Here is a 12,690-nt window from a genome sequence, read left to right as displayed (position 1 = left end):
CAACTCAGCCACCCGCCCCGTTCAGGCGTTCCGCTCACCTCAGCGCTCTTCCCGCCGTTCGCCTTCAACCAGCAGCCCCGGAGGAGAAATGCTGCCGTACTCCAGGCCTTCTCCCCAGTCATTTTAAGGATGCTTATTGGTTCCGCTAAAAAGTCGGGCATTATCATCAATCAATAAAATCCCCACGGGCCAATCTTGAAGATTGGACTTTATGCCGCTGAGACTTAGCTTTTGTCAACAACTCAGAGGCGGAAGTGAGAGCTCCGCGCAACGCAAATGAAGTCCCGGCCGGAACACGGTGCGCTAACTAATAAAACATAAATTAACGAAGCTTCGAGGCAGGTAAATTTTCCTCGAGGAATTTTAGTAATCGAGGTACTCGAATCATTCGAGGAATCGTTTCAGCCCTAGACGATATGGACTTAATATCTCACAAAGATAAGTTGTGATATGTATTTATTTATTGACATTATTTGGCTTTCAAATATCAACTAAATTACTTCACAAAGTCACAGTTGTTCAATCACGTTTCTAAAAAGCATGCAATACTTACATTTGATCATAGCTTGGAACATAAATGCAGCATTTAATGATGGTTTCATGGAATCAACATTGGAAAATAATACAAAAAGCAACTGGAGCTATCCCAGCAGTAACTGCCATCAGTTTAATAGATTTGAGTAACTTTATGTTCAGTAAAACCAGATTGTAATTCATGCCCTGTTGTTTTAAAATGTACACTTACAAGGCATGTCTGATGATTCTAGGTGGAACGTTATGTGTCTTAGTGGAAACTATTGCTAAAAAAAAAGCCATTGAAACAACATTTTGTGCACCTACCTGGCAGAGTTACTAAAAAAAATTAGTTTTGTATGATTTTCAGAATTGGGATTTAAGAAAAGGAAGCAAGACGAGGTTGGTGTTCTTTTTTGTGGCTACAGGAGCTTTTAAATTTAGTTAGACTCAAACCAGGAAGGTTCTACTGATCATTTACTAGCTGCAAATTAATACCCAACAGATCAGAACATGAAGATTATCCACTCCTCTGACTTCTGGCACTTGACTGAAAAGATTTCACATTCCCTTTCAGCTAATTGAGAATAATGAACATGTGTATCAATGGCACAGAAGTACATGAAAGGTTTTAGGGCATGTTCTCTAAAAATCGGCCTGGATATGTTTTTTAAAGGAAAAATGATTACCAAATTATCAGTCAAGGCTGCTTTGGTGTTATTGTGGCCAGAATCTCTCTCTGAAAATATCACAAAAATCAAAGAAGCTTAAGTAAAAACATAGATTTATCAGTTTTTTCAAGTTTCTTGGTCACAAACTTGGGGAATCTGGAACCGAGACAAGAGAATGTAACTCAAGACAAAGTGGGATGAGTTTCTGCTAAAGCCATCATTTCCATCTCGGAGAACAGCTCAGATCTCTTGTTCTACTGGAATGTGGACTCACCAGAGCCAGATAAAACAATTATTCCGATCTCTCATTGTGGGGTTATGTGTTGCACAAATGTTTGGTTGAACTTGCTGCTCAGTTTCAAACACTTGTGTATTTATTTTTAAGATAGCATGATTGGAATCGGGGGTGGGAACGCTCTCAGTGTGATGGTGGGCAGTTAGAGAAAGCCTGCAAACCTCGGAGGCTCTCTGAATATTTCAAGTATTGGATCAAATGACACACAGAAAGCACAATGTTGCTGGTTATTATTGTGTCATTGTGCTGCTTAGCATGTTTAACCATATGATCTACACTCTCAGCAAGAACACATCCCTAATCGTTTTACTACATAGAAATGCCATAATATCAAGTTTAAACCATTTTTCTTATGACTATGTAAAGGAAATATTTGGATTAAACAGTCAAATGCATTATTTACAAATTTGTGCATGTGAAAAATATATTCTGTTAGCTAGAAAATGCTAGCTTTCTGATTTAACACTGTTCTTTGGCGAATTGGTTGCAGTCACAAAGAATTTGTGAGGTAAATCTTCTGCTAGCTTGCAAATGCTAAAGCTGAATGTTTTCCAAATAACTATCAAACTCCACAACGAACAGACATGAGGTTTTTAAGTGTTTGGTTAACACTGCTGACAGTCACTGGAATGTGTGATGTTATTTTTTTCACTAGCTAGCACTTGCTAATATTTCTGTCTTTTGCTACTGTTGCTAGGCTATTTCAGGCAAGACATGTGGCTTGTGAAGAATGCCAGCTGACAGCTGTAATTTGCATGGCACTCAAGTAATTGTACAGTTGTCAGAAAATTTTTTGCCAAGCTGCTGGAAAGAGCAGGCCAAAGCAAAAACAAAGATACTGTCAAACTTCTGAGTAGTTGCTATGGCATTTAAAGTGAGTTTTGGTGATTATGCATTTGACGGTTTCAAGTAAAAAATAAAGGCATATTTAGCCAGCTTTGAAACCAGTCAGCTTTCCACAAAGCATAAATCCCTCATGCTGCGCTCCTGATTTGATTGCACATGATTGAGCCCTCATAAAAAAAAAAAAAAAAAAAAACTGGCAAGGGAAAACCACAAATCAGCACTCTTTGATATCAGAGAGAAAAGAAATTTGCTCCAAGGAAAATGACAGGATTCCCTGTAGTAAATTGCTGATAACTTTCCACTGAGGCATTTCTTTAAGCATTGAGTCAAAAATTACCTAAACAAATAAACTTAGCAGCAAGCAAGCATGGACACATTGTCTTTAAATTGCCACACATAGCAACTGTTCAAACCGTGAACTTGTTTTACACCAAAGCTGGTTTTTGTCACACCGAATGTTTGGGAAAAATACTGTCTGCTGGAGCTTGTGGTAGGAATCTGCATGACTGCTGGCTTTACAAAAGACAGGTTGGGGCTGTCATCACCTCCAGTTGTCTAAGCTGTTTTAAAATTAAGTTGCTACTTTTTAAGCTAGAAAATACAGACCAGATTGTGAAATGAATCTAATCTTAGTGCTCCACATTAATGAACAAATCACTGAACTCTGTACAAAGTTACATCTGTATTAAGCATAAAGTAATATTAAAAAGTTGTAATCTGTTACAACTTCAATTAATCCATTTTTATTTCCGTACTACGGAACAAAAGATTCATCATTTCTCTCTTTTGCAATCCGCTGCATGACTGGGTGATTTAGAAACGTCCTTCTTGTCAGATGTTCTCGTCTAAAGTTCAAACAAGTAAAAAAAATATAGACTTCTTCTATAATTTAACCCCTACAGTTCTTTGACTGTTTGATCCGCCAGAAAATCATTGCATATGACAATTGCTCTAACCTGTTTCCACCCCAAGTGTTTGTTTAACCTTTGTGGCCACCTGCAGCTCAGACTGAATGAGCCATGAAGACTCAGGATTAATGACATGGGGACGCAAACAGTGGGCTAAAAAAATTCAGGTTAAACACTTCAGTGTGTAGCTGGATTGTGCCAGCCTCAAAGTTCTGATGGAGACTTCCTGTCTAAGTTTTTCCACCACATTCTTCAGCAATAAGCTCATGCCAGCACACACACACACACGCGCACACACATTTGTGTCCAGCCACGTTAACTAGCGTCATTCTTTCTTCCTCAATATACTTTGTCACACATATTGTTCTACTGTTAATGTCATGATGTCAGCTTTTTGAACGTGTCACAGCAAAATCATCTGACTTTTATGCAAGACTTTAGGTTAGTCTAGTTACAGTCAAATTTAAGCGAAATGCAAAACAGAAGATTTCAGAAATTCAGATGGATTTCACACTTAAACACCCAAAATCTACCATCTATATATCTTAAGGACTTAATCCAACCTTGACAGACAAAGAGGAGTATTTATTATCCAAAAAAAGGTAAAAATCAGCAATATAACACTTTTTAGCCACACATGTATCCCTGAATCTCAAATTTCACATTAAATCTTGCAGCAATTTTCAGTGATTGTCTGCTTATTTTAAAGTCAGATCTGAACCCAAGATTACTCACTGCAATTCTGACTTGAGCTGAGTCCACTAGAAAAGCAGAGATTGACATAAACTGTTTACAGAGGGCGTACCTAAAGAAAAAATGCAAAGTTAACCATTATGTGAGCAACAAAAAAGTGTTTTTAAACCACCTTTATTTTAACACAGGCAAGCCGCGACGATGTACCCATTTGTTTTGCCTCCACCTGTGTGGATACTGGCTTCTTGTCAGCCATTGTTTGAGTCCCATCAGATAAGATTTTCACATTGCTGACTGCCATTCATCATGTTGAGGTCTGCAGCACTTAAAACTATGCAGTATTCCATTTTAGGCTGACGCTTTTTCACTTTTTAAAAGGTAAAAACAGCAAATAGTTTTTTTGAAAGTTAGCAGAGGTGAAGGCTGAATGAAAAGAGGGTAAAAAGAGAGCAGGAAGCCCGCCGTACCTTCTGTCTACACTAAATGGATGAGGCGCCTCACCCACTCTACAAACGAAGCGTCTTCTTTTTCCTTTAATAAGTAATGAATTAGCAGATAACTAAACAGAAGAGTTGAGTCCACTCACAGTGATGTCATCTCCAGTTTATTGTCTATGCACGAGACAACACAAAATAAGGCATTTGTCACTTCTGCTAACAGAAGCACATTCAACCTGAGGCTAAAACAGCTCTGAGTAAGTAAGTTATACTGTACTTACTTTTTTAGACTTTTAGACTCTGTTAGAGAGTTTATCATTTCTATTGGGCAACTACTAATAACAAAGCAATGTGCAAAAAGGATCTTCTTTAAATCTGCTGTGGTTGACATGTCAAAGAGACTGCAGCCTGGTCTTAATCTGGTTAACGCTACATTAGTTAAAGACCAAATCTTTAGAAATCTCAGTGGAGTTTATTGCACTTTTACCTGGAATTACTTCACTAGTTGTCTGATTTTGAACTTGCATCATTTTAACTTTGTAAAACTAAGATTGTTTCTGCATAAATATGCATCGTATTAGAAAAAAGTGACAGTTTTTTAATAAAAGAAACAACATCTGATTTACACAGATACTGTGTTCTTTATTTAGAAATAGTTTCAAATTAATTCAAATTCCAGAAGCTCGTCCATGTAAAATGCTTAGTTTGCATTTAACCTGTACACTATTATTGCCCAAAAGTAGTTTTTTTCCACCTCCCAACAGAAGTGTTTCTCATACTATCATTTGCAAAAACACAACCACTCAGTTAGAAAACAAGGGAGGAGAGACGAATGACAAATGACAAATGCAAGAAACGCAAAACTCATGATACTGATTCATTGTGATTGTTTTCAATGTTCCAAGCCAAGAACCCTGAAAAGGAAACAATCTGGGACAAAAATGCCTTCGAAATGACTTCATCCAAATAAAGCAGCACATGTGCAGGTGTAATTCACATCAGACCTTCAAGAGCACATCTTTTTAAAAAACAGCTAAAACATCACTGAGCAATGTCGAAACAAACAGCTAACATTAACGTAATAAAGTATCTACTCTTAAAAGCTTGTTTGTTGTTGCACGAATTAAATATTGTTTCAGACAACATTGTTGCATGTCTGTTAAAGAACAAAACTGTTGTTGAAGGTTGGTATTGATTTTAGTCTTTTTTTACTATAAAAATCAGAGATCAAGGAGCACTTTTTTAATTCAAGTTAGAGATGACAATGACATCTGTTTTTTTTATTTTGACCTACACACAACATGCTTACACATAAACTACTCACTGGTAGATTATGAGGCTCTATTCCTAGTTTTATTCAGCCACCTAAATCGTGTATCAGAAGTCTAATAGGTTAGTGAGGTCGTCTGTCCCCGACTGTCATCTGTCAGTCCCTAAAGCCAAAAACCAAACTGAAGCTTTTGCATGCTTTACTGAGAATTTGTCCCCAGTTTTAAACGTTTGGGTACCGTCGTCTTCCTTCAACAGAACCTCCTCCTCCTCAATCTGCTCCAACCAGAGTTGCTACGACCAGAAGAAGTTGTTAGATTGTGGGTGTTTTGTGGGTGTGGCTCATTTCATACGTGGAGCGTTTGTGTGTTGGGTCCATCAAAGCTCTGTCAGCAGATTTCACCACACGTCATACCAGGCATTCCTTCGTGCATTCACCTCACTGTGTCGACACAAGCGCAGCTCTCTCTCTCTCTCTTGCAGCAGCTTGGAGAATTCCTTGCAGGCAGCCAGCATGGATTTGATGCGGGAAATAACCGAGGGAACAGGCTGCAAGCATCTCTAACCGCATCCTTGTTCTTTTTTATGCCTTTTCTGTGATTTTCACTTCAAAGTGTTTTATTTACCATCTGAAGTCCTAACCCTGTAATCACGGCTCTGTGATCAGAGTTATGGTGTTCAACATGGTGATTTTGGTTCTCTGCGAAGGAAATTTATTACTTGTATGGAATATTTTAAACACAGCGGATTTTATACGATGGGAAACTAAGTCAGTTTATTTACAGAGAGGATGCATTTAAATGAAAAGGTTTGGACTATTTCATAATATTACCAGAGTGGGGCAATGACTAGTTACATTTACTTGAGTAACTTTTTTGAAAAACTTTACTTCATGGAGTATTTATACTACGCTGTACTTTTACTTGAGTAATTTTATTATGAAGTACCGCTACTCTTACTTGAGTAAAATATCTTGATTCTCACTGAATAAAGAACAAACGTTTCAAACAAAAGTTCACCAGACAGACACACAGCTGCAGTTTCTGTTACAGCTTCAGAAGTTTTTTATTGAAAGAAACTGATTTAGAATTTTGGTTTTTTGCCTGATTTTGTTATTTTTTGTCACTTTCATAAATCATTGTCATTTTTGGTCCTTAAAATGCCAAGTTTCCACTTCACTTTATATTTTGGTGAGTCTGATTACGACATTTTTAAATGATAGATAATTTGATCTGTTTCTCAGTACTTGAGTAGACTTCTTACCAAATACTTTTTTACTTTTACTTGAATAAAAATATGTTGAAGTGCTACATTTACTTGAGTACAGGTTCTGGGTACTCTGCCCACCTCTGAATATTACGTATTGTGAAGGAAATGTTGGAGAGGACCAGAGCTGAGTCTAAGCAGAATGGAATGACATAATGATCGAACACACCGGGAAGTTCTGTCTTCAAAATGTTGGTAACAAATGATTTAAGAAAAATGCTGGGAATGCAGAGCAGCGACTGCTCAGCTGATCAGAGGATCTGCAACATTAAAGAGGCAAAGAGATTTCAGAGTCAAACTGCTTTGTGGGACATGATCCAGTTCAGTGGTGTGAAAAAGTAACTGCGATCTGAGATGCTTATTTTTGACAAACCTTCATGCTGAGCCAAGATCACTGATTTTAACTGAGGCAAATGAGGCTTGCAGAGCTTTAAAGTTGTCCTGGGTTTTCTTCTAAAGCAGTTCTGCCGCTCCATTAGAGGTCACATGACCACCATGGTTTCTTTATATACAGGTAATAATGTCCGTCACTCTGCTGTGTCATTGCTCAGTGGAGGCCCAACATCTTAGTTGCTGAATTTATTTAATTTTAAAACTCAATGATGCTGGTTTGTCAGCCCTTAGGCAAGTATTTATTTTACTGTTAAGCCCACATTTCAGCATCGAAAGGGTTTATGTTGATCTGATGCAATAATCTAAACTTTAATCATGTTTTCATTGGCTGTGGAAAAATCATTATAACTCACATTAATACGCGCTTCTCTATGGTTCACTATGGTTCAATGCAATGTGTTTCACTTATGAAGTGGATTACTGAAGTAAATTATTTTTTCATAAAATTCTAGTTTATTGAATGGGTGTTTATGTTTTTAATTTGATAGTTTTTCCTCATTTTTAGGTAGCGATGGCAAAAAATAAATGGATTTAAAAATTAGAAATTGGCCATGTCACAACCTGTGATTATTAAACTGGATCTGGGTTAAAATGCAAAAGATAGCAGTAAAACATTGTTTTTGTAATGTGCAAACACAGATAATCTAACCTCGGTGTTATAGATTTTAGAGATGATCAACGTTGGTGAAGTTCTGAAAAAACTGCCAGAACAATCTAAAACGTGTCTGCTAAACATATTGAATTAAAGAAAAGTCAAGACAAGAATGAATAAAAGCGCTGAAGGATGTTCAGAGGATGGAAAACCACAAGAGTCTCAACAAAAAACTGATTTTGGATTAAAACTGGACAAAAAAAAACTTAGAAAGGTTGGAGCCACAGCAGATGAGCATTAACTCTCAAGGCTTAACTCACTTTTGACTGCTGCAAGATATTTTTCATCTGTATGATGAATGATTTATTAGTTCAACTTTTTCAGCTCAGTGAGTCTTTATCTGATCAGAGGGTGTGAACCGTTTGCTTCTCTGTGACACGCATGTGAACCATAACATTTTATGTCCACTTTTTATGAGCGTCTTCAGAGATAAGTTACCTGAAACACAAACCAGCCGCACATCTAAGCTGCCTGACGCAAAAGAGTTGCGCATACAAATCTTTCTCTGTGGTAATGCATGAGTGTCGTATAAGTAACAAAATGTATCCTATAAAGTCTACCAACAGCGCCTCTGTGTGGACATTTTGGGAAAGGTTTGTCCTTATGCAAGGCTGGGAACAGATGGAGCTGTGATGATTAAAAAACAAAATGCATATTTACAAAAGCAATTCAAGCATCACAGATGAAGACACAGACATGAACTGTTATTCTAAAGTTAGTAATGTGTTTTACACACAATAATTAGGTATCTGGAATAGTTTTAAAAAGCTGATTTGATGTCAATAGAAAATGACATTGTATTTTGTTGCTCTTCCTGCTTCAGGCCTGACGCTGTATCGTCGTGACGATGGCAGACAGCTCCCACTGTTTCTACTGCCGGGAGGACCTGGGCGGGAAGCGGTTTGTCCGAAGCGAGGGGAAGCCGGTGTGTGTTCGCTGTCACACAAAGTTCTGCGCCAACTCGTGTGCAGAATGCCACAGACCCATCTCAGTGGAGACAAAGGTGTGTTCTCCAGATGGATTTGAACCGGTTTGGGTTTGTACTTCTTCATGTACTGCTTGAGAAACTCCCGTTTTTCTCCATCAGGAGCTGAGCCACAAAGGGCGTCACTGGCATGAGGAGTGTTTCCGCTGCACAAAGTGCTACAAGCCTCTGGCCAAGGAGCCGTTCAACACCAAGGATGAGCGCATCATGTGTGTGAAGTGCTGCTCCAGAGATGCTGCTCCGCGCTGCCAGAGCTGCTATAAACCCATACCGGCTGGTATGACCAATCACAGTTCAAAATATGATTCGCTAAAACGGAAAAACTTTGGAAAAAGTGGCCCTATAGTCTGGTTCCACAGATCAAATCACTGTGTGTCTGAGACTTCTGCTGCTTTTCATTGTGGACATTTAAAAAGTATATTTGTAGTATGTAAATGTTTTTTTCTTCTTTTCTGGTATCCTTCTTTCCCCATTTTTTTCTGTCACATTACTTCCTTGAGTCTTTTCTTCTTTGTTCTCTTTAAGCTTGTAAAGAGAACAAAATATATTTATTACCTTTCTTTTTCTTCCTTGTGTCATTCTTTCTTTCATCTGCTTCTTCCTTGTACCTTTCCCTTATTTCCTCTTTCACTTTGTCATTCCATCCCTCCTTCTCTCCTTTCTTTTTGCCACGTCTCCTTCCTTTCTCACTATCTTTCTAACCCTCCTTGTGGTTTTTCTTCTGTTTTTTCTGCTAGACTCAACTTTTTCCTATCTTCATAGGTGAAGTTGTGAAAATACCTGACATAAATAAATTATATATTTTACTATTACACTTTAAAATGGACAACTTTGAAATCTTGAGTCTGGAAATAAGATAAATTATTTTATGAAAATTGTGTAGAACCCCACAGGTCATCAGTCCCCTTGACCATTAGTTAAATGACCAACTACTGTAGTCATTTAAATTAGCTTAATTGGAGCAGAAACCCACCTAAAGCGTACAGGACACTCCTGCTCTAGTTCATTTGGACCAGAATGTGACATTTCTCCTAATCTCCTAAAGGCATTGAGAGCGTGGCATACAAAGGAAACTCGTGGCACGATGAATGTTTCACCTGCTGCAGCTGCAAACGACCCATCGCATCGCAGAGTTTCCTCTCTAAAGGAGATGATGTTTACTGCAACCCCTGCTACGATGAGAAGTTTGCCAAGACCTGCGTCAGCTGCAAAAAGGTAATTTATTTAAAATAGAGGAAACTTTTTGTTTTTGAATCTGATCGGACTGAATTATCCCCTTAATGTGACCGTGACACTGCTGTTGCTTTCCGTTTGCAGCCGATAACGTCCGGGGGAGTGAACTACCAAGAGCAGCCATGGCACAGCCACTGCTTTGTGTGCAGCTCCTGCTCAAAGCCTCTGGCTGGGACCAGTTTCACCACCCACCAGGACCAGGTCTTCTGCGTCGACTGCTACAAGAGCTCAGTGGCAAAGAAGTGCAGCGGCTGCCACAACCCAATCACAGGTTGGCTGGAGTTGAAACTGTTTCTGCTAGACATGATGTAGCAGAATCAGATTTAACCTTTTTAAATGTGCTTTTACAGATTAGATCTGAAGGCTGATACCTTGTATACTGTGGTCTTATAAAATCAGAGACAATTAGAAACATTCTTTTCTCTGTCCTGGATTAGTGTACGTTGCTCCAAAACCAAATATCTGATCTGTTCTGCCTAATATTAAAATCAATAATCTTTCCGGTTACCAGGAAACCAGAAAACAAGAGAAAAACAAATAGTTCTGGTAACCTTAAATTAAAGCTGAGATTAAACCTAAAGCTGCTCAAACCAGCAAAATCTGGTCACAGAGACAAAAGAATGCCTGAGAAGAAGTGAAGTGTTTCACACAAAGTGGTGTTCCACTTTAATATTAATAACAACAAAACATTTTATTTATAAAGCACTAAGACGCTGATTTGACACTGCGGCTACTAGAGACATCTAGTGGTGAACTTCTAAACTGCAGCCAGCTGTTTTTGCACAATGATTTATATATAATTATTTATATGTGATCGAAAAACAAAACATGGTTTTCTGAAAATTTTCCAGATGAAAATCTGAAAAGAATCTGAAAAGTGACTGAAATGTTTGACTGTTTTTCTTTGTGCAACAGCTTAAGATCAGTCATGTTGGATGGAAAGTATCTACTAACTTTGAGGCTACAAGGTGACAAAATGCGCAAAAGTTTAAGGAGTATGGGTGTTTTTGAAAAGCACTGTCAAATTATTATGAAATCCCTTATAGAGAGGTTTTAACATTGATGGAATCCATTCCAAACTCCTTCAGGTGTTAAACACACATGAGAAGAAGAGATGTGTTAACAGAAATGTGAAAGCTTAGACAACAGACACACACACACACACACACACACAGGTTGAAGAAGCTCAGTCTTCGTCTCTGCTCTTCTCTCCTTACAGGTTTTGGTAAAGGTGTGAATGTTGTGAACTTTGAGGGAAACTCCTGGCATGAATATTGCTTCAACTGCAAGAAATGTTCCCTCAGTCTGTCCAACAAACGCTTTGTGGCCGAAGGAAAAGACATCCTCTGCACCACCTGCGGCAACAAGGAGTGACGGACAGAAATCAATGTTCTGTTTCCTAACCACTCAGCCTGTTTTTACACGACGACTAAAGTCCACATTTCAACTTGTTGTTATCTAATTCTCTTGCTTTCAAGGATGGAAAGACATTGAGACCTTCTGGTGCTCAGTGATTGTTTGATGATGTCTGTTTTTCTTTAAAAAGGATTGATGAGTTTCTATTTTGATAAAGAATGCCTATCATTCAGCACACAACCAGCATGAAACTAAAGTTTACTTTGAGTGAATTATTTGGTTTACTATCCTGCAGAAATCAATAGAGATCAATATATCAGCATAGTTTAAACAGTATTTCCTTTGTTCAATATGTTTGTCTTTAATGCCTATCACTTGTTTTCTCTTTTTATTTTATTAATACCATCCTGGTGTCAAATAATCAATGTCAAAAATGTTTATTTGTCAAAGAAAAATAAGAGTGTTTTTTAAACTTTTATCCACTCTATGTAAACAATAAATTAATCTTAAACTGAGATGTCTTGATGTGTTGCTCAAGTGAAATGCAATAAAGCTTCTACAAAACAAGTTTGGGATTTGCTTTCAGTGTTTCAGCTGGTTTTATGTTGAAGTCAATGTAACACAAGCAAAGGAAACTTTTTTAAGGTTTACTATGTGACTAAAGTAGTGGTGAAATCCACTGTCGTCTCCATTATTCCAATGTCTCCATCAGCATGGCTAAAGTAAATATACAAATAATATTTTTGTGGTCGGGTTAATTTATTTGCCAACTTTGCATTTTATTTGCTCACTTAGAATCCCCACCATAAAACCTATACCAGAGAAATTGATGAAAAATCTGTCTGCCTTAAAACTTGTGTACTGATATAGGTATACAGGATGAGTGTTTGTCGAAACCAATGACATTTCAATTTATGGTTTTTATCTAGCAATAGTTCACGTTTGTCTGAACTACACAAAGACACAGAACATACGCCTGCTGCTCTTCTCTCTTTATTGTGTGGTCATAATTACGCAACCTGAACCAATCAGAGGCAGACACCGCTTCACCCCTCCATCAGCTGCTGCAGCTGCTGAGAACCTGAAGGAAAACGCATGTGAAAGGTTTTCTTTTGCTGTCCTGGGGTTTGTTTCAACGGTAAGAACTGTTTTTTTTTTTTTTTTAACTGTGAT

General features: G+C 37.9%; 1 protein-coding gene across 2 annotated transcripts in view; it reads left to right on the top strand.

Moving 5' to 3' along the window:
• The window catches only part of LOC103138669 (four and a half LIM domains protein 1-like), a 14,036-nt gene extending 1,952 nt beyond the window's left edge, over positions 1 to 12,084 (top strand). The window contains exons 2-6 of one of the 2 annotated variants that reach the window (XM_007552975.2): positions 8,784 to 8,946; positions 9,031 to 9,205; positions 9,974 to 10,143; positions 10,246 to 10,432; positions 11,381 to 12,084. In XM_007552975.2, coding sequence (XP_007553037.1) covers positions 8,791 to 8,946; positions 9,031 to 9,205; positions 9,974 to 10,143; positions 10,246 to 10,432; positions 11,381 to 11,535 — 843 coding nt within the window. In that variant the 5' untranslated portion in view covers positions 8,784 to 8,790 and the 3' untranslated portion in view covers positions 11,536 to 12,084. Of the gene's footprint in view, positions 1 to 8,766; positions 8,947 to 9,030; positions 9,206 to 9,973; positions 10,144 to 10,245; positions 10,433 to 11,380 lie in introns of both variants that reach the window. The other variant, XM_007552966.2, reaches the window with a different exon arrangement.
• The last annotated feature ends 606 nt before the right edge of the window (positions 12,085 to 12,690 follow it).

The sequence above is a fragment of the Poecilia formosa genome, unplaced genomic scaffold, assembly GCF_000485575.1.
Source record: "Poecilia formosa unplaced genomic scaffold, Poecilia_formosa-5.1.2 Scaffold3, whole genome shotgun sequence".
Lineage (NCBI taxonomy): Eukaryota > Metazoa > Chordata > Actinopteri > Cyprinodontiformes > Poeciliidae > Poecilia > Poecilia formosa.
Note: the sequence above shows the minus strand (reverse complement) of the source record. Positions and strands in the feature narration are given on the sequence as shown.